A 22,256-nucleotide genomic window follows, 5' to 3' on the forward strand; every position below is an offset into this window, starting at 1 on the left:
TGGAGAGAGACAAGGAAAAGCATATATTTAGGTTGGCGCAAACACAGTTGCGGTTTTCACCATTACTTACAATGGCAGTTAAGAGTGGTTATGTGTAACAATCAATTCACGGAGCTGGGCTGAAGGAAATGTCTAAGCCCTCAATGCAGCAATGCATCCTGGTCTTGAAAAGCCTCTCTGCCGGGCACGGTGGCTCACGCCTGAAATCCTAGCACTTTGGGAGGTCAAGGTGGGTGGATCACCTGAGGTCAGGAGTTCACCACCAGCCTGGCCAACATGGTGAAACCCCATCTTTAAAAAAAGAAAAAAGAAAAGCAAAGCCTCTCTGTTGTCGGGACCCACAGCAGAGCACCTGCTGAGCAGCTTGCTTTTGTAAGGCAGCGTCAGTGAGCCCGGAGGAGGAGCAAGGTCTCAGGTGGACTTAGGTTTCCATCCCCAGAGATCACAAGAAGCAGAAAACATTTAGGAAAACCAACACTGACTAAGCCCTACTCTCGCAAACAGTTCACACTTACGCAGACATCCTCCATTTAACTCTCACACTGGTCCCCAAGATACAGATGTGGAAACTGAGGCAGAAGAATTGAGACCCTGAGGTCACTCAGCCACTGTGTAACATACTATGTAACACTGGAATACACTGATCTGCAAACATGTCTACGGCAAGGATTGTGAAAGCAAAGAATGGGATGTTATGAGTGAGAACAAGAAGGAAGGCTGTCTTTAGACAGATGATTATGGGAAGATTGCCTCAAGGAGTCCTGTGAGCTGAGACCTAAAGAAATCAGCAAAACACCGGATATGGTGGCTCATACCTGCAATCCCAGCACTTTTGGAGGCAGAGGCAGAAGGATTACCTGAGGTCGGGAGTTTAAGACCAGCCTGGACAACATGGCAAAACTCTGTCTCCAATAAAAATACAAAAATTAGCCAGGTGTGGTGGTATGCACCTGTAGCCTCAGCTACTCAGGAGTCCAAGGCATGAAAATCACTCGAGCCTGGGAGATGGAGGCTGCAGTGAGCTGAGATCGCACCACAACACTCCAGCCTGGGTAACAGAGCAAGCCTCTGTCAAAGAAAAGAAGAGAGGAGAGAGGAGTGGAGGGTAAGGGAAGGGAGAGGAGGGGAGGTGAGGGGGGGGGAAGAGAAGAGAAAGGGAAAGGGAAGGGGAGAGAAGAGAAGAGAAGAGAGGAAAGAAAAATAGAAAGAGAGAAAAGGAAAGGAAAGAAAAGGCAAGAAAGAAGAGAGAAAAAGAAATCAGCAAAGTGAAGAACTGGGAAAACAAATTCTGGTGAGAGGGAACAAGGGACAGCATGTGCAAAGGACCAGTGCTGAGAAAGAATCTGATGCATCTGAGGAACCGAAACAGACTGGGTATGTCTGAAGCGTTCTGAGAGAGGAGAGGAAAAGAAGCCCGAAGACGACCCTGGATCATGCAGGGTCTAACAGGTCACGGCAAGGAGTTCAGATTTTATGATCTTATGTGCCAGGGGAGGCCATCAGAGGAATTAAGCCCCAAAATGACATGGACTGATTTACCCAGACCAAGCTCAGTACAGAGCTCATCACACAAAGGGGATGGGCAAAAGTCTGTGGAACATCTGAATAAATAGACTCAAACTTGATTTCTGAGATGCAGAAAACTGCTGGCTTTACAGGAAGAAGAGCAAGATTTCAGCTTTTGCCCATGAGAAGAACAAACAGTTTCGCCTAATCCAAATTCGCTTTCAGGCCTCTCTGCCTAAGCAGCACACAGAGCCACTGGAATCCACAGGTGCATCATGACAGAGTAATTTCAGTGATTATTATCAAATGCCTCTATTTTAAAAAGCCCAGAAGATTGTATTAGCATGATCCAATATTTATAAAATGACATTCAGCCATAATGAGGGGCTGAAAAATTAAGATCAGAAGCAAAAGCCATGTCTCTGGGGAGAGAGAGTAGCATGAGCAAAAAGACACACTTATACTCAGCTTCTTGGAACTTGGTTTCTGATCTGTAAAATGGGAAGGACAGTAGCAAAGAGAAAAATATGTGATCAGTTAGCAGAGGACCCAAAGGCCTTTAATAATGTTTTCTCATTCATTCCTGTGTTAATAAAAACACCTAAAAAGGATGATTTGGCCATTCACATATCCATCCAACAAATTGCCAGTGTTTTAGTACCTAAGATGTCTTATGTCCTGCATCAGGCACTGAAGATAAAGTTGTGAACAAGATTCTCATGGTCCCCATTCACATGGAACTTATCATCTGGGAATAAAACTTGCATCGGATGAACAACACCTGCTGTGATGCGTTTTACTAAGGAAGAGTGCAAGGTGCAATGGGTACCATTACAAAGAGAGCTGACCCAGATGGAGACAGGAAGTGCAAGGCAGCAGGTAGGGGAAAGGCTCCATGGAGGATGCCAATCTCATGTGCATTCCTGAGGCAGGAACATTCTGGCAATTGGCAGAAGCCAGTGTAAAGTGAGCACAGTGGGACGTGGAGCACGTTGAACTTGGAAGGTTTATGGAAGACCAGCCCTCAGAGCCTTGGAGGCCACAGCAGGACTTTGGTCTTTTCTGGAGCAATGGGAAGTCTCAGAAGGGCGTGGGACAGAAGCTGGGCAGAGACAAGGAAGAAAAGAGGTAACATGAACATGCTTATATTCTAGAATAATCTCTTTGACATCTGTTTGGAGAATGGAAAAAAGTCAAAAGAGTTAAGTCAAAGGAGCCTGTTGGAAAGTGTTCCACTTACCAAGGAAACAGACAACGCCTGTGTTCACCAGGGCAGTGGTGGCAGAGATGGAGAGGCCTGGGCAGACCCAAGGTATACTTCGGAAGTAAAATGGCAGAAGGAAGTGACTGATTGGAAAAGTGGGTAAGAGACTGAAAAGAGAGAAACATGACCCGGGGTTTTTGAATCAGTTCCAGTGGAGTCAAATGAGCTTTCTGGAGACATGGAAAGCAGAAGGTGAGTAGACAGCGAAGGGGAAATGGGTATATCAAGAGGTCAGTTTTGGAGATGTTGAGCTTGGAGAGCCTACAACATGCTACAGGGCTTCAGGTGGACTAAAGATGAGCAGAAAGAGCATATGTAAACACACACACACACACACACACACACACACACCCCTACACATACATATGCACACACCCCCCACACACACAATACACATGCGCACACACCTCCCATACACTTCACATACACATACATCACCCCCACACACACAGATCCCCATACACATGCATACACATACACACCCACACACATGCATACACACCTCCCATACCCACACACAGCCCCCTCCATACACACAGACCCCTATACACATGCATACACACACACACATCCATACACATGCACACACCGTCATACACATGCATACATACCCTCTGTACACACACATACACCCTCATACACCCCCATACACACACACACCCTCCATACACATACATGCATACATGTACATGCACACCCACATACACAGACACAGCCTCCATACACACACACCCATACACAAACATACCATCCTTACAACCCCATACGCACACACACAACCCCATACACTCCCATATACACAAACACCAATACACATGCACACACACCCTCCATACACACACACTCATACACACATGTACACACCCCCCTTATGGCCCCATACACCGCCCCATATACTTCCATACACACAAACATCCATACACATGCACACACATCCTCCATATACACACACACATGCACACACCCCCTTTATTCCCCCATATGCACACATACATATACCCCCATATACACACACACCCAAAGACATGCATACACACATACACCAATACACTCCCATACACACACATACACACACACACCCAATACACAGGCATGCACACACACCACATCCATACACACATACTCATACACCCCCATTCACACACACTCATGCATACGCACACATGCATACACACTAAGATCCAGATTTATGTGGCCAGTATCAAGGAGGGCCATGAAGAGTAGCGCAGATGTGATATGTTTAAGCAGAGGTATCCTGGACTCTTAGGGTACCTAATGGAATGGGTGATTCTATCATCTAAACACACATTAGTCAGCATTAGTAAAAACTAAGATGCGGCAAGAGACCGAGGTTGTCCCACGTTGCCTTACTAGTGGGCATGCACAGCAGCTGATGATTTTGCTCACAGAGGTTGTCCCACATCGCCTTACATAGCAGTTGATGACTTTGCTCAATCAAAGTAAGATCCCTCAATTTGGTACCATAGCCCACTTCATTATGCCTAAGGCTTGTGTCAACACTTGTGAGAAACATATACAATTAATGCCCTTAACAAGAGCTATCTATAATCACCCAGGGCCTCCTGCTTTGAATTCAGACTCAAAGTGAGTGAGATCAGTGAGACCACACCCTCACCCTCACCTAGGCATCTCTGAGCATCTTCTTTGCTCCCAGTTTATTAGCATCCTGGGAAACCCCATTCCCCAGAGGTAGCCAAGATGACATGGCAGCTGGGCAGTGGGTTCTATGGGTCTAAAATTCCTAAGAGACGTCTAGGCTGGAGGAATAAATGTCAGAATCGCCAGCACAGAGGAAGTATCTGAGGCCATGGAGTGAGTGAGGCCATCCATGGGAAGAACACCGAGTAAGCCCGAAGAACCCTTAACACTCCATGGCCAGAGTATGCTGACAAGAGACTGAGAAACAGCATCTGGGGGTTTGGTGAAAGCCAAGACAGGTGTGGGTTAGAGCCAGGCAGCCTTTGGTCAGGGAGACCTGTAGAAGGTGGCCTCCCTTCTCCAACAAGCAATTGTCCTTACAATGTAGCCGGGATATGTGATTATTCAGAGAAGTGAGCTTCACATTCTCAGAGCCATAACTCTTCCTGGCTGATATCACCAGGTAACCCTCTTCGAGGTGCACCTTACACAGGTATACCCCACATCTAGAGTCTGTGTGTTCTCCCAGAGTAGCCCTCCTTCAGGTACTGCCCTTGAAATATGTCAGGTGTACCTCATAGGCCAGTCCCATGCAGGTATCCATCAAGAATTTACACTAGGTCTTCAGCCCCACTGGTCAAGGATAAAAGCTTGGCATTTAGAATGTCAGGATGTTAACCTTATAATATATAATAATACATAATAATATATAATAATATAACGTCATAATAATCTATGAGAGTCTCCCTATATAAATTACATAATACATATACTATAATGTATAATAATAGATAATAATATAACCTTATAATCTGACTGGGAAGTCTCCCTAAATATATAATATATATGTAAATAATATATGGACATAATGTATACATATGTAATATATGTAAATAATATATGTAAATATATAACATATGTTAATATGAAATGTTTATATAGAAATATATAATATATAACAATAATATAATTAATATAATCTTATAATAATCTGACTGTAGAAGCTTCCCTGAATCTATAAAACCTATGTCTATGTGACCTTGAAGAAAAGAAGTGACCTCAAATTCTTCAGAAGCTCTTTCCTTCCCTGATATGCCACTATCATCAGGCTCCCAAGCAAAACCCAGCGATACCCTACCTGTAGCTAAAGCTTAGAATCTCAAAGCTAAAAGAAATGCTGAATCCAGGTGACATGTGACTCATACCAAATCCTGAAGAATTCACTCAGCCTTGGTTTGAACACCTCTGAGTATGGGGAACTCACTGCCTACAGAGCTATCGATTGCCATCTCAGAGAGCTCTATTTGTAAGTAAGTTCTTCCCCCATGATTCATGGTCAAAACTAGCCATCCCCATTACAGCCCCAAACAGGATGGATCACATACCTGTGGGCACCGCCTGGTCCAGCATTGGTTTCTCCCATGTGTTAATCTGCTCCCAGGTGAACCCATTGGTCCCTAGAGCCACACTATAACCACAGTTGCTGTAGTGCTCATCAAAGGCACAGCCACCTGCAGACAAGAGAGATATGGGTAAATACATTCCTGTGTCTGAGGCTTGGTTCGTTACCCTGTCTCATTGGCTCTTCATTTACAGCTTTGAATTTTAAACTCTGGAGAAGATTTTCTTTTATGAAAAAAAAAAAAAAGACGAGCAAATTGGATTTTTATATTTGCTTTGGTGCTCTCAGGAAAGGCACTGGCATCTGCAGGCCCCCCTATTTTTAAAAGTTAATAAGGCTAGTTACATTGATTTTAATCTTCCTTCCTGAGAAAGTAAACAGCAGCGTCTCATTCTAAGTAGGAAAAATGAATGCCGGGGCATGCCTCTGTAATTGCTTTGTGCAGCACAGGGAGATGCTGTGAGGCAGCAGAAGGAGCACCCACTTCCGAGTCTGGCAAAACTAGACAGCCATCACCTTCAGAGGGCTGTGTGAGCTCAGGCCAGAGGCTTCCTACCTGGGCACCTCAGTTTCCTCACCTGTGAATACGGAGGGAACTGTCCAACCTTATAGAACCGCCATGAGGGTTAAATGGAATAACATTTAAAACCACAGAATACTTTCTCAGTGCCTACCTGTTTCTCTGTAAAAAGCTGTCTGAAAAAAAAACATTTTTCATGGGGTGAGAAATGAATTGGTAAGAAATTAGACAATCATGCACCTGGAAGATAATAAAGTCAATGTTGATCATATTTCAAGCTTCTCCCTTTAACTTTAAAGGTCAAGCCATCCACCATTTGAGAATAAGTTACATTCATTTGCTGTTGACAAGGATTCACTGAGCATATGCTCTGGGCTGTAAGTCCCATCAAGGTGACATTGGGAAAGATGTGGGGTGTACGTCAGAGGCTCCAACTAGGAAACACTGATCTGTCCAGAGAAATAGGAGCCCATTACGTTCTGGAGGAGAAAGAAGAAGCAGAGGAGAAGTGAAAAGGGCTTTGAAGGTTGGGAGCATCTCCATGGGCGGAGGGCACTATGAATGGCATTCTTGGTTGAGTCCGCAGGGTACACAAACGCAGGGAGGCAGAACTGGGTCTGAGTTCTACAGCAGCCTCCTGGCTGGTCTCCCACACCTGTTTCACACTCCAGTCCATCTTTCCAGTGCCCCTTTCTTGTCTCCTTCATGTTCAGAGGTTGCATCACATCACCCTCCACCTCCTTTAAATGTTCATAGGTTTCCCACCCCACAGCACACGAATGTCTGCTACAGATTAAATGTTTGAATGCCCCCAAAATCCATGCTCAAGTTTTAACCCCCGAAGTGATGGTATTAGGAAGCATGGTCTTTGGGAGGTAATTAGGACATGAGGGCAGAGTCCTCATGATTGGGGCTGGATTGGGATTAATGCCCTCATAAAGAGACCCCAAAGAGCTATCTCAGCCCTTCCACCATGTGAGGACACAAGGAGAATCCAGGTGACATGTGACTTGTACCAAATCCTGAAGAATTCACTCAGCCTTGATGTGAACACCTCCTGTGCCATCAAAGAAGCAGGAGCTGGGCCCTCAGCAGATGCTGAATCTGCCAATTCCTCAATCTTATACTTCCTAGTCCCCAGGACTGTGAGAAATAAATTTCTGTTGTTTATAAGCCACTCAGTCATGGTATTTTGTTATAGCAGCCTAAACAAACTAAGAAAATAGCCAAACATGGCTTTCTTAAATGTGCAGGAATCATGCCACACTAGCCTGGCCCATCTCTGCAGATTCTCTAACATCAGACTATTGTCTCCATCAGCTACAAAGAACCAAATTCTTTCTCTGCACCCCAGAACTGAGATTTCCTCTGGACAGTGGTGGTGGACATCCTATTGACAGACTTAATATAGAATATGGTCCAGACACCATGGAAAAAAACCTGTGATGTCAAAGCTTTCTCCACTTCCCTTTCTTGTTATATATGGATGCCCAGAAGAGCTGGCCTTTATCAACTGCTATGGTCCAAATGTGTGTGTTTCTCTGAAATTCATATGTTGAAGTCTAATCCCCAATATAATAGTATTAAGAGATGGAAACTTTGGGAGATGCTCCCAAAGGATTCTGAGGACTCTGTTCTCATGAATGAGATCATGCCCTTATAAAAGATGCCCTAGCAGATTCTGCCATGTGAGGACACATAGAGGGTGACATCTATGAGTCATGGACCCTCTTCAGGCACCAAATCTGCTATCACCTTGATCTTGGACTTGCCAGCCTTCAGAACTATGAGCAATCAATTTCTATTTTTTAAGTAACACAGTCTGAGTCATTTTGTTATAGCAGCCCAAATGGACTGAGACCACTCAAGCACTCCATTGAGTATCTCCACTCCATGGAGGAGAGCCACCCAGAGAATTGTCTGACCAGGAATATCAGCACTCAACTTTTCGGGAGCAAAATATAAACTTTTCTTGTCATATGCCAATGAGATCTTAAGGTTTAATTGTTAGCACTGTAGAGCTTTGCACAACCTGACTAATATATGAAGCATGTCACATACCTTAACACGGTGACCTAAAGAAAGAAAGCAGCAGCATATTCTCCCAAGCATTTGCTCTGTGTCAGAGTATATTAGACACCGATTATATACACTATCTTATTAGCTTTCCTGTCGTCCTCACAAACCACATGAGGTACATTTTATCTCAACTTCGAATCTAAGACAATTGATGCACAGAGGGGATAAACGACCTGCTCAGGCAACATGGAAGGAAAGAAAGTGTTGGAATCAACACTAAATCCATGGAAACCTAGCTGTAGAGCCCGTGCCCATTCTAACAGACCAGAGAGAGAATTACTCCCCCAAACCAATAACAAGGTCTTTCACTTATAAGGTAATGTGAGGGGACCAGGAAGATAAAGAACTTCCAAGGGGGTTGGGTCTCTCCATTCGAATCCACTTTTTCACTTATTCTAGAAACATTCAACAAACTTTTTTTTAACGGGCTCTGCGTATGGCACAGAACTGATAGATATGATCCTTACCCTCAAAAGTTTGCAGAACAGAGTGAAAGATAAGCACACAAACATACAGTGAAGATGCAAAGCAAAATATGCTTTCTTATGTATGTGTTGATGCTAAAAACCCAAGTTACTAATTTATTTTAGTTGATAGTTTAATGAACCAAATCCTCTTCCTTCTTCTAGATAAGATCTAAGAGAGCTCACAGTTAGACCTCTAGGCATCCCAGGTTACAGCTCCGAAGCAAGGTCACATTAATAGTTACCCCAAGTCCATTGGATCTATTTCCCACCCCTCACCTCCCTGCCTCTGCCTAACTGAAGGGAGACTGCTCAGCTGATCCTGAGCTGACTGCTGACAGGTCCTGGCCCTCTAAGATCTAGGGACGTACCTCCTCTCCACAGTCACCCACGGAACCACCTTGCTTCTCCTCTCTGCTGAGCTTTGTTGGTCACTTCAATCTGCAGCAGGTAAGCAAATACTTTTCCCTTCTTACAGCCTGCTCTTTGATACTAGGATTCCACAGCAGCAGGCCTTGGACCTCAGTGACCCAATTTTTATTTTCAAACCACAGTCCTCTCTTTGCTTCCGCAGAGGAGCTCACTTAGAGTGAATTTAAAGGCAGCTTTGTACTCTATCTTGAGCCACTATTTCTTCAGAATATACAGGCCCCTCTGTCAATTCTATCCCACTCTGCCATAATTTGTCATCACTTATGGGATGACATATGTGTTCAGGAGGGAAAATGGGGACCTTAGGGTCACTTAGAGGAACGTTAATGTCCCTCCTACAGAAGAGTTTCTACAAAAAGGCTCCTGTTCTGTACTTCTATCACTCATACACATCTGAATCCCAGCAATACACAGTCATGGTTTTTCCATGGAGACCTCGGGCTCCCAGCAAAGCAGGGAATTTCAAGGAATGCTGCCTAACTGGTCACTGGTCCAGCCACAGCAGCTGGTTCAACATAGAAGCAGGAAATACTGCCTGATGACAAAAATCAAATTGAGGACAGGAAAAGAAAGAAAAGCAGGACAGAAGGGGGGAGCCACGAATCTATGCTGCGATTTTCCAGGTGCTCATCTACTAAAAGGGGGTTACATATTTAGCTCTGAGCTTCTGACACCCAATAGAAAAAAAGCAAAAACTGGTCAGATACTGGACACTCTTGTGTTTATGTAATAAAAGCCAAATTGCTCGGGGAAATGACAACCATTTCAGGTGCTTTGATCAGACAAGAACTCTGCAGGAATAGTCAAAACAGAAACTCCATATCCCATAAGGAAACAACATCCACACACGGGGGTGAATGGCCAATTTAATGAGACTTTTCTCATAATCATCTCCTTTATAAATTGACAGCATCACCCAAACGTACAATTCAGTAAAAGCTCATGGGGTCCAACACAATGCAGTCCGGATACCTGCTCCCTATTGGTCTGACTTGACTCAAAGGTATGTTTTAAGAAATATTCAGGAGAGAAAATATAACTAATATGTATTTTAGGCAACTTTCTGAGTCTTCTGTCTCTACATTGAGAAACAGAGTGGCTATGAGCTCCAGACTGTATAACCCAACAGCAACCGACATTGCCCTCTGGGTATAGCCTCTTGGCCTCATACCCTTTCCCCATTTCTGAGCCTTCATTTTCTGCTGTGCAAGGCAAGGGGCTGAACAAGATGATTGCAACAAACCTTCCAGTTGTAATATTTAAGAATTCCAGAGATTCAGAAAGAACTGGAACTCTCAGGAACCACAGAGATACAGACCCATGCAGTCAGCACAAGTACCAGCTAGGGTGTCATGCCACTGAGAGCCACCAAGAGGAGGAGAAATTAAAGTCAAGCTTCCCCTGGACTGCGAGCAGAAAGCATCTAAACCCAATAACATCTATCTGTCTTGGCACAATTCCTAGGGGCCATAACACGTAACACATACAAAAAAGGCCCCAGACATTGCTGCAGGTATTTATGGTAGCTACTCATGGGAGAGTTATGGTTGCAGAGAATCCCTGATACGGTTTGGCTGTGTCCTCATCCAAATCTCATCTTGAGATGTAGCTCCCATAATTCCCACATGTTGTGGGAGGGACCTGGTGGGAGATAATTAAATCATGGGGGTGGTTCCTCCCATACAGTTCTTGTGGTAGTGAATAAGTCTCTCAAGATCTGATAAAAAAAAAAGTCACTCAGCTCTCATTTTCTCTTGTCTGCCACCATGTAAGATGTTCCTTTCACCTTCCACCATGATTGTGAGGCCTCCCCAGCCATACAGAACTATGACTTCACTAAACCTGTTTCTTTATAAATTACCCAATCTCAGGTATGTCTTTAGCAGCAGTGTGAAAACGGACTAATACAGTCCCCCAAAGACACTCATTTGGATGCTAACCTCATTCGGGTTTGAGGAGCAGGTGACATCATTTAATTGATCTCAATCTCACTGCAATCATTTTCGGGAGGAACAAAACCCAAAAAACCTACCCCCACCCCAGAAGCTGGGCTTAGCTGAGGTTTGCTGAAGATATGCATCATTGAGGGAGGAGAGGGAAGTGCAGCCACTGGCCAAGGACCCAGCACCTGCCCAGAAGAGCCATTTGCCTGGGCAGGCTGAGGTCAAAATGTGGCAATGGCCCCAGAGGCTCTGACGTGAATCAGACATAAAAAGTCAACAGAGAAATGGAAAACTGTAGCAAGGAAATTGGATTTTGAAAATCCATTTGGGTTTGGTAATGTATAGCATATCAGCATCTGTAAGGGAAGTAAAAATAGTGCAGGATACATACTTTAGGATACATTAAAGCATAAATAAAGTTTATAGTGTCAATCAGAATTTTTTTAAAAAACATGAGCTGTTTTTTTTGAAAATGAGAGAGGAATAGAATCCAATAAAAATATAAATGTGTCTTCCTCTGCATTTCTTAGATATGATCCTGTGTATTCTTGAGCAGAATTAAGTTCTGTAGAGAAACTAAAGATTCCTTGGGCTTCCACTGTGTGCCAGGCACTGTATTTGAACTATGTAGGTCTATGTGTATTACCTGTATGTATATTAATGTAGATACAGGTGACTCCAACACCACCACTCTCTAAGACAGGGGTCAGCAAACATTTTTTGTAAAGGACTAGACAGTCAATATTTTCAGCTTTGTGGTCACACAGCCTCTGTCACAACCACTCAGTTCTATTACTGCAGTGCAAAAATATATAAATAAATGAGTGTAACTGTGTTCCAATAAAACTTTATTTACAAGAGGTGACAGCCTAGATTTGCCCAGAAGCTATAGTTTGCCAACTGCTGCTCTAAGAGAGGAGTATTGCTTTCTTCTTTGTATAGATGGAAACTTGTCATCAGAGCTCCTAAGGAACTTACCCAGTGAGGGATAAACAGAGACATCACATACAGCAGAACTAACAGTAACACCTCCTTAATATTGACAGTTGAAAGTATGGAGGCTTTACCTACAGTATCAAACACTCACCACAAGCCCTGCCATTTTGATTGTACCATTTTATAAATGATGTAGCCAACTCACCCACATGAAGGAATGGAGCCCTGGACTGGATGGTACCAAAGCCTGGGTACTTTCCATTGCTCCAACCCTGCACTCTTTTAAACACTTTGTATGTTCACAGAATCTGGCCTCATCCTGATGGTTCCAGAATAGAAAGATGTTCTTTTAATATCCAGCAGTGGAGCCAAGTAAAAAAAAAGAAAACTGGGCTAAACATTTAAAAAAAAAAAGGTGGAACTGTGCCTTTACTTGCCCTCCATGGTAGGCAACTTTTGGAAGAGCTCATCATTTTGATGAACATGACCAGAGATTAAGGTGATTTGCTGTGGATGAGGATGCGCAGAAACACCCCCTCCCTGATCCATAACTGGTGCTGAAAGTCCCAGTAGCTCACTCCACATACATTCTTGTGATTCTTGGGGGAGATATCAGCACTGAAGACCCTGGGGTCGGGGAAGGAACTGAGACCACAGGACTGTGTCCCTCCAACTCAAGCTCCGTGGCAACAGGGACATGCCACAAGGGTCTCTTTCCTCAGGGTCTGTCCCATAGTATATGCTTGCACTTTACTGTTCAGTGAATGCCTGAATATATTAAAAAGGAGAGGAGTTGACTGTCATCAGGCTTCTCCTGAAGGCCATGGTGAACTTAGGGGAGGCTTTGGAGGAGAATAGGAGCCAAAAGCTCAGAGGTCAGGCTAGACCCCTTAACAACATTTACTCTGATCACATGAAGGGCCAACATGGATGGAGATTCTGAATCCAGAGAAAGAAAAGAAGTCCAAGGTTGTGCTAAGGAGGCACCATAAGGCCACCAGGAAAGGGAGAACAGTAAGGTGAGACCATGGACAGGTGGAGAAGTCATTTGAGGAGAAATGAGAGTACCTGCAAAAGGACCAGAATGATCACTGGGACTGCTGAGGAGTAAACTGTGAGCAGAGCTTGACGACGGTTTGCAAGGACCATAGTAATCAGAACGCAAGGTCAAAGAGATGGGGACAGAAAAGTGCTGAGCAGACACAAATCACAGCCAGATCTGAGAGACAGGATAACCATGTTCGGTGCCCAGCACTGTTCTCAGAGTTCACCAATAGTAATTCATTTAATTATCACAATCAACACATGAGATCGATATGATCATTAGCCCCCATTTTACAGACAAAGAAGCTAAGGCACAGAAAGGTTTAAAAACAAACAAAAAACTATCCCAAGAGAATACAAATAACAGGTGGCAAAGCATGGCTTTGAACCTGGACTAGCTCAGTCTATGCACCAACCCATTTATACTAGATTGCCATGGTGATGAACTGAAATTGTCACCTTGACCTCGAAAGGAACCTGTTGAGGGTAATAAGTGGCCGCATGGTTCTTCCCCGATGCCTGTAAAATGGCATTCAGTCCATCTGCAATCCTTCTGCCCCCAACCCCTGCCCAGGCCTCAACATGCCAATCTGCAATTTTGGAGGACCAGGCATGGGGGTAGGCTCTGCCCCTTCACGTCACAACGGAGGCCATAGTGTTATGGGAAGGAGAGGAAATGGAGGGGGTGCTTCAAGTCCGGACAGAAGTCACACGCAGGGAAGAGGGGGTGGTGCGGGCCTCATGTATTTATCATTGGTACGTGGGGAGCTCACACCTGTGAGCTGTTCACACAGATTCAAGACATGGCAAGAATAAATGGCTAAGGGGACAGAAGAGCAATGTGGTCAAAGCAGTTTTTATTATTTTTTAACTGGGGGGTTGTTAAACTTTTTCTACAAAGGACTAGATAGTAAATATGTTCAGCTTTGCGGGTTGTATCAGCCTACCAGGGCTGCCATAACAAAATGCCACGAACTGTGTGACTGAAACAACAGACACTTATTTTCTCACAGATCTGGAGGCCAGGAATCTCAGACCTGAGCCTGGCAGGGTCAGGTGAGGACTTCCTCCCTGGCTTGCAGATGGCCACCTTCTCACTGTGTCCTCACGTGGCCTTTCCTTGGTGCCTACATACTCTGGTGCATCTTCCCCACCCAGTGAAACTAAGGCCTCATGCATACCACCTCATTTAACCTTCTTACAGGCCTTTTCTCCAAACATAGCCACATTGGGAGATATCTTCGAAATTCCTTCACCTTGTCACTAAGATAAGCTAATCAAGACAGTGAAATTCATCACATGCCCAGTCCACGCAAGGGGTGGGAAGAACACAGGATATGTACCCCAGAGGCCAGGAATCTTGGGGGCTGTCTTAGAATTCCACCCATCATAGCGGGCCACCTATTCTCTGTCACTGTCACATAGAAACAATACAAAAAGAATGGGCATGATTGTATTCTAATAAAACTTTATTAGCACTGCACATTGCATTTCATATGATTTTCACATGTCCTAAAATAGTATTCTTCTTTTGATTCCTACCATGTAAAAATGTAAAAACCATTCTTTACTTGTGTGCTATATAAAAACCAGTGAACACCCAGATTTGGCTGGTAGGCTATAGTTGGCTGACTTCTGCTCTAACAACATAAAAATTCTCAATTTTAGCAGTCACTAAGTTTTAACACAGTCCATGTATCACCATTTGAGTGCCTGCCATGTGCTACTGACCCTCTCCCTCCAAAGACTCAGTCGAAGAGTGTACCTTCCTGTCTCTGGGAACTGGAGAGTGGAACATGTCTTCCATTGTCTTCTGGCCCTATGGATAAGGAGACTGAGTAAAGAACTATAACTCTTTAGATTTTTTTTTTTTTTTGAGACAGAGTTTCTCTCTTGTTACCCAGGCTGGAGTGCAATGGTGCAATCTCGGCTCATCGCAATCTCCACCTCCTGGGTTCAGGCAATTCTCCTGCCTCAGCCTCCTGAGTAACTGGGATTACAGGCACGCACCACCATGCCCAGCTAATTTTTTTGTAGAGACAGGTTTTCACCATGTTGACCAGGGTGGTCTCACTCTCTTGACCTCGTGATCCACCCACCTCAGCCTCCCAAAGTGCTGGGATTACAAACTCTTTAGATTTAATTAAAAACTTCACCTACACTATAAGCATGTGTTCTTCATTGAAAAGGAGTAGTACTCCCACTTTACAGATAAGAAAACTAAGGCAGGAGTGGATGATGCTCTCAGCCTCAGATCAGGGGCAGAGCCAAGACGCCAATCATGGGCTTCTTTTGTGGCCAGAAGGTCTGACAACCAAGGTGACCTTCAGGATAGGTCCAGTTACAAAATTTGAAGCACCCCATGCAAAACTAAAATGCAGAGTCTCTCGTTTGAAATTATTAAGAAATCAAAATGGTGCCAGGTGCAGTGGCTCACGCATTATCCCAGCACTTCAGGAGGCCAAGGCAGGCAGACCACCTGAGGTCGGGGGTTCAAGACCAGCCTGACCAACAGGAAGAAACTGTCTCTACTAAAAATACAAAAATAGTCTGGTTGGTGGCACATGCCCATAATCCCAGCTACTCAGGAGGCTGAGGCAGGAGAATTGCTTGAACCCAGGAGAAAGAAGTTGTGGTGAGCTGAGATCGTGCCATTGCACTCCATCCTGGGCAACAAGAGTGAAACTCCATCTCAAAAAAAAAAAAAAAAAAGAAAAATCAAGATGGTGACAGCAGAACATTATATCAAGCACGGGCTCTTCTCTTGTGAGCGCCAGGGCCTGTGTAACTCAGTGCCCTCCAAGCCAACCCTGCTCTGTGGACACATATTCTAAAGATAAAATACCTCAACCCCCCCCAGTCATAGAGATTCCACCCTGGTGCCAACAAATGCTTTGAAGGCAGGGTAATATCTAAGTGGGGCTTATTAATGGTGAGCAGCCTATCGCGGGTAGCCGATTCTTGCCCCTGGAATGAATGTAAACCAGCCTTGCATAAATTGAATTCCTTTTTTGAATATCTAATTGAATTTGCAGAAGTGTGTGCCAGGGGGGTGTTTAAATAAGTGCACAAATATGATAAGAAGGCCTTCACACCATTATATCTAATTCAGTAAGCAAAAATAATGGCAGGGCACGTTCCAATTAGTGTTTGATTTATTTGCTTTAACAAATCCAATTAGTAGAATGTTTTATAAAGTCATCCAATGTCAAACACTCATGGACTCAACAGATAGAAACAATACTCCTAATATAAAAAAGTGTTTTAAAGCTCTTTCAGCAGAGAATTTATTATAAATAAGATGATGTCTCTCTGATGGCTTGAGCATTCCCCAAGGACCAAGAAAACGGTGTCTGATCTGTTCATTCGGTTCTTTCTCTATGAGACTTGGTGCAGCAACTCAGGTTAATGTGGCCCATTTCACTAAATCCAGGAATGGAAACAACAAAGGTGGAAGTTAGCCAAGGAACTTCAAGGGAGAATAATGAACTTGCTGCTGGGTGTCTTCTAGATCAGAGACATGTTTAGACTTCCAAGGCAGCACAGTACAGTGGGAAGCCCAGGATAACAGAAACAGCAGTGCCCTACAACCTAATCTGATGCCTTCATGCCCTTTCCAGTCTCCAGTTTTCTCACATGTTAACTTTAGTTCAGTGAGGTTAAGCAGCCCCAGAAATGCCCACCTTGGGTAGTGGATAATGTTCTTTGCCCAGAAAAGCATGCAACCAGGTAGCAATTAAAGCTATCCTCTGCTATCTTTATTTAGTTATATGACCATGGCCAACTTATGTAACTTTTTATTTTTAATATATATTTTATTGCACTTTAGGTTCTGGGGTACATGTGAAGAACATGCAGGATTGCTGCATAGGTACATATATGGCAATATGGTTTACTGCCTCCATCCCCATCACCTATATCTGGCACTTCTCCCCATGTTATCCCTCCCCAACTCGCCACCCCCCACTGTCCCACCCCTAGTCCCCCACAACAGACCTCAGGGTGTGATGCTCCCCTCCCTGTGTCCATGCGTTCTCATTGTTCAACACCCATTCTGTTCCTGTGTCAGTTTGCTGAGAAGGATGGTTTCCATGTGCCTCAATTTTCCCATCTTTAAAACTAGGATAATAATAGTACCTAACTCTTAAGGCTGTTATGAGGATTGGGTAATTTAATATTTGTAAAGACTTAGAATAGTATCTGGCAAATAATTGGTGCCAAGTATTTGTTAAACTAATGTTTAATCCCAATCTATAAATTAGAAATGGAAAAGGCAGATGTATTACATGTATTCAGCTGGCATCATCTTACCAAACGAACAAAATGTTTTACAGAAACTGTGTCTCAGTTCGTCCACCATATCCCATATTGATCAGCAGGGCTGATTGTGGTATGCGATTGGTCTGCGTTGGAAATCCCAGCTTCTGTCACCCCTTCTACTCTGTGACTTTGAGTAAGCCACGTACCCTCTAGGGCCAGCATTTCTTCATGTGTAACAGAAGCAGTAAGTTGAACCCTCTCCAAGAACCTTTTTGTTGTTCCTGTTAAGAGACAGTGTCGCGCTCTGTCACCCAGGCTGGAGTGCAGTGGCATAAACATAGCTCACTTGAAGCCTGGAACTCCTGAGCTCAAGCAATTCTCCAGCCCCAGCCTCCCAAGTAGCTGGGATTATAGGCATGTGCCACCATCCCTGGATAATTTTTTAAGTTTTTGCAGAGATGGGTTCTTCCTATGTGCTCAGGTTGGTCTCAAACTGCTGGCCCTAAGTGATCCTCCCTCCTGGGCCTTCCAAAGCACTGGGATTACAGACACCTCCTCCTACCTCCTAAGAATCCTTTGACTTCTGACATCCTATGGGACTATAATTATACACTCCCTCCATGGTACCTAGCTACATTTTCTGGGACACAAAAAGTACCAGGTGTTCCCTGAAAATAAAAGCCTCTGTTTAGAGCAGCTTCTCCATGTGGTCTGCCATGGGCCTCTGTCTGGTGCATTTGTACCTTATGAAAAAAGAACATCATGGGGTATGGCAAGCAGATTCTGTCGTCTCACAGGCCCCAGCCTTCCCAGCCACCAGTTCGTGAGCAGACACTGCGATGCACTATGACCAAGAAGAAACTGCGATGAAAGAAGGAGCCGATGTGCTGGGTCAGCGCCAGCCCCAACCTGCCAAGGAGAGGCTGAGGGGACAGTGGGAGAGAACAGTCACCTTCAGTTGAAACAAGCAAAAATGCTTCCAGTTGGAGGCCAGCTGGAGAGTCCAACTGGCCTGAAAAGTCGTCCCGCCCAACCCACTGAGTCTTCTTTCCCAAAAACAGCATGGGAACAGACGCAGGGATTCCACTGCACTATCAAATTTAAAGAGAGAAGGGGTGGTCTGGCCCAGCTGCTAATTTTACAGGTGGACAAACAGGCATAAAAAGGGCAAGGCTACAAAGAAAAGGGGCCCCAAGCCAGAGATCTGCCCACTCAGATGCCAGAATAGCATCTTTCATCTTTTCTCACACAACAGTGATATCTTTTTCATTTTTATTTTGAGGGAGCAGTGAAAGAAACAGATGGCCACGGGTCATCCCCCATCTCAGCGAAACTTCAGATCAGTCGGGAAAGGGTGAGGAAAGGTTTTCTCGACACAGAAGGATGGACTTAAACTGGTTCCTAGCAGCTGTGTCAGCGTCTAAAGCCTGCAGAAGCCCAAGCCGAGCTCTTCATGGTCTCAGAGTCTTCGCACTTGCTGTTTCCCAATAGAACACTCGTGCCCTGTCACATGATGTGGCTGGCTCCGGGCAACTTCCACATCAAAAATCAAATGCAGAACAGCTTCCTCCCTTCTCCAGTCATTCTCCATCATACCACCTTGTTTATGTTTGACAGGGCTGTTTTTCAAATCCCTCAGTAACATTCTGAAATTATTCACTCATTTACTTATTTTCTGTCTTCCCACTACCAGCCTAATTTTACCAGGGCAGGAAACATGTGTCCATTTTATTCACTAGACTCATCCAAGTACCCGCACTTTAACTCTTGAGAACTTGAGGGAAACTCTATGAATGCTCATGAATGAATGAATGGAGTAGAATATGCGGAAGTGTCAGAAGTACAAGACTTGGTATCAGGATGATGCATAGCTTGGTTATGGCACTTTCTTTGCGATCTTGGATGGGTCAGGAGAAAATTTCTGAGCCTCCACTTCCTCATCTTTAAATTGGGAACAATAATGACAGCAGCTTGCATGTACTGAGAACTTACTACCTGCTATGCACTGTGCTAAGCCATTTCCATGAACTACCTCATATAATCCTTGAAAGAGCCCCACTTTAAAAGTAGGTACTCTCACTGTCCACACTTTATGCATGATGAAACCAAGGACTAGTTAAATAACATGACCCAAATATCACAGCTAGGAAATGGCCAGGAAGATTCTGCAAAGCACTGGAACAGGCAAACTGCCCTGCAAATCCACTTTACTGGGGGTTAGGTCACATTCTGAGGGTCACAGGGCTAGCAGCTGGTAGAAGAAAGTTCTGAGATTGGTCCATCTCAAAATCCCGCGTGGCTCAAGCTAAGCCATACTCACAGAGCCAGGGGGGCTAAACCTAGGTCCTTCCCATTCAGCCAGGTATGTGTGAAGTCCTTTCCCCAGTGAGAAGTTATAATCAGCTGTCTCCACATTACAGCTCTTGAGTGCTCCCCAACAGTGAGCAGGTAGAGATTCCTAGCAAAACATGGATGTCTGGCTTGTCCCCAGTATGAATGCCCACGTCCCGTCATCTCTCTACCCCTCTCCAGCACTTCCTTTCATCACAGCCACGTCCTTGAGTTCTGATTGGCTAAAATCTCGCTTCACTTTACCAGGTCTCCCATCATACTTCATTCCCATGGCACCAAAACTGGTAATGCCACCCAGAGCTCACATCACATAGAAGACAGGAGATGAAATCCACATGGTTACCCCTCCTCAGTGTCTTCATCCATGAAATGTGGATAGTAATAGTACATTCCTGATAAGCTGTTATGTGGATTCAGTAACATGTAAAACAGCACAGTGCCTGGTGCATAGCAAGCTCGCAACAAACATTAGCAATTAGGACTCCTGTCATAGGACGTCATATACACACACACCCTTCCTTATAAACATAAATTTAAAAGAACAAATGAAATGCTTGTTTATGTCCACAGTGATAAATACATTTCTACACTTAGATAGCCAATGACATAGACTTAACACCCGCAATCCCATAGCTAGCTACGTGAAAGCTCCTGGCAAGTCCCCCACAGTCTCTGTCTTGTTTAGGGAAGCACTTTGGGTCTTCTGCTCTGGCTTACCATGATTACTAGAATACATTGACTTGATCACAGTGGTGGCCAGAGTTCTGTGTAAGATACGCCAACCTCACAAGACCCCCATGGACTGCTTCATGCCCCTTCCTCTCTGGGTGCCACTCCTCCCACCCCATTAAGGAAAGGAAGCAGGAAAATAAATACAGAAACCGATGTCTTTCTCCAAATCAGGAAGTTTTGAACACAGAGTACACCAAACTATGACCTATAAACTAGAAATCTAGCCTGTCTCCTATTTGTGTAAATAAAGTTTTATTGAAACACAGTCATATTCATTTGCCTACATAACGTCTATGGCTGCTTCCCAGCTACAGCAGCAGAGCTGAATAGCTGTGATGGAGACCAGACGGTCTGTAAATACTGAAATATTTACTATTAGCCTTTGCTGGAAAAAGTTTGCTCATTCTTCCTTCCAAAGGCCTGAAAGCAATCTAATAGCTGTCACCCAAGGCATGCAGGAAACCAGGAGACGGATGATGGCAGCTTATTTTTGCTAGTCCCAAAAGTTGCTACCGCTACAGAACATCTGGCTTTCTAAAAACCTCTTCTTCTGAAAGTGACTTATTTTTAACACACAATTTTTTTCAGAGGGAAAAAAAAAAAAAGAACAGAACAGAATAGAACTAAGGTCCACAGCTTCTGTGGCAGGCGTCCCCTAGCAAGTTTCAATGCCTAGGACAGTAAGTACACTGTCCTGATGCTCAAGGTCAGTAGAGTCACATGGTCCACACACGACTGTCTTTGAAACTCTGGAGTGCCCTTTGACCCCACACTCCACATCTCAGCTCCATTAGCGACCTGGCTTGGCTCAGGAGAGACAAGAGCCATGTGCTCCCACCTTGGCCCAGTGAGGATCAGAGGGAGGAGATGACCCCAGTAATCCCCAGGAGAGAACATCCTGGGGTCATGCAAAGCTTTCTCAAGTTCCACCCCGGGAAAATCAGCCTCTGGTGCCCACTCAATAATTCTGAACCATTAAGTGCCAGGTACTTTCCAACCACTACCTTACTTTGTCCTTAAAGTCCTGTGAGTTGTTCTTTGAAATTCAAGGCAAGATTTTGCAAAATTGGACCCTGAGGCTCAGAGAGGTTGTCACTTCTGCAAGGCTACACAGCTTACAAAAGACAGAGTCAGGACTAGAATTACGTTCAATTTGACCCCAAAGCACAAACCCTCTCAACCGTATCATAATGTCTCTTGCATGAAATTCCTACTCCTTCCTATTACCCTTGCTGAATTTATTCAACCCATATTTGGATTCCATTCATTAATGCTAGATCGAGTGTCTGGTGCTAGACTTTATTCTAGGTACCAGGGATAAAGCAGGGATTGACAGCTGTGACCTCTTTCTCCATGGAGCTCATCTACTAGTAGGGGAGGTCAACAATGAAAGCAGGGAGAGAAATAAAGCAGGTAAGGGACCCACCTTGGCTCCTGACATAGCACAATGCCTCGAAGATGTGCATAAAGTAGGTATGGAAATGGATCCTTACTGAGTAGCTAATCTTCACTAGGCATCAGGCCAGACATTCCATGTTACCTTATTTAATCACTAACAACCATCCTGTAAATCCAGGAATTAATCATCACCATTTTAAAGATAAATAAACTGAGAATCCAACAAGTTAAGAATCCAATCCACATTCACTACAGTTGTGGATTC

General features: G+C 44.3%; 1 protein-coding gene across 21 annotated transcripts in view; it reads right to left on the reverse strand.

Annotated features, from left to right (window-relative positions):
* PTPRT (protein tyrosine phosphatase receptor type T) overlaps window positions 1-22,256 on the reverse strand; it is a 1,160,468-nt gene that overhangs the window by 842,628 nt on the left and 295,584 nt on the right. For all 21 annotated transcript variants that reach the window (XM_078371705.1, XM_008995950.5, XM_035302876.3 and 18 more), the window contains exon 2: window positions 5,815-5,940. In XM_078371705.1, the coding sequence (XP_078227831.1) occupies window positions 5,815-5,940 (126 nt within the window). The remainder of the gene's footprint in view (window positions 1-5,814; window positions 5,941-22,256) is intronic.

This window comes from Callithrix jacchus, chromosome 5, assembly GCF_049354715.1.
Source record: "Callithrix jacchus isolate 240 chromosome 5, calJac240_pri, whole genome shotgun sequence".
Taxonomy (NCBI): domain Eukaryota; kingdom Metazoa; phylum Chordata; class Mammalia; order Primates; family Cebidae; genus Callithrix; species Callithrix jacchus.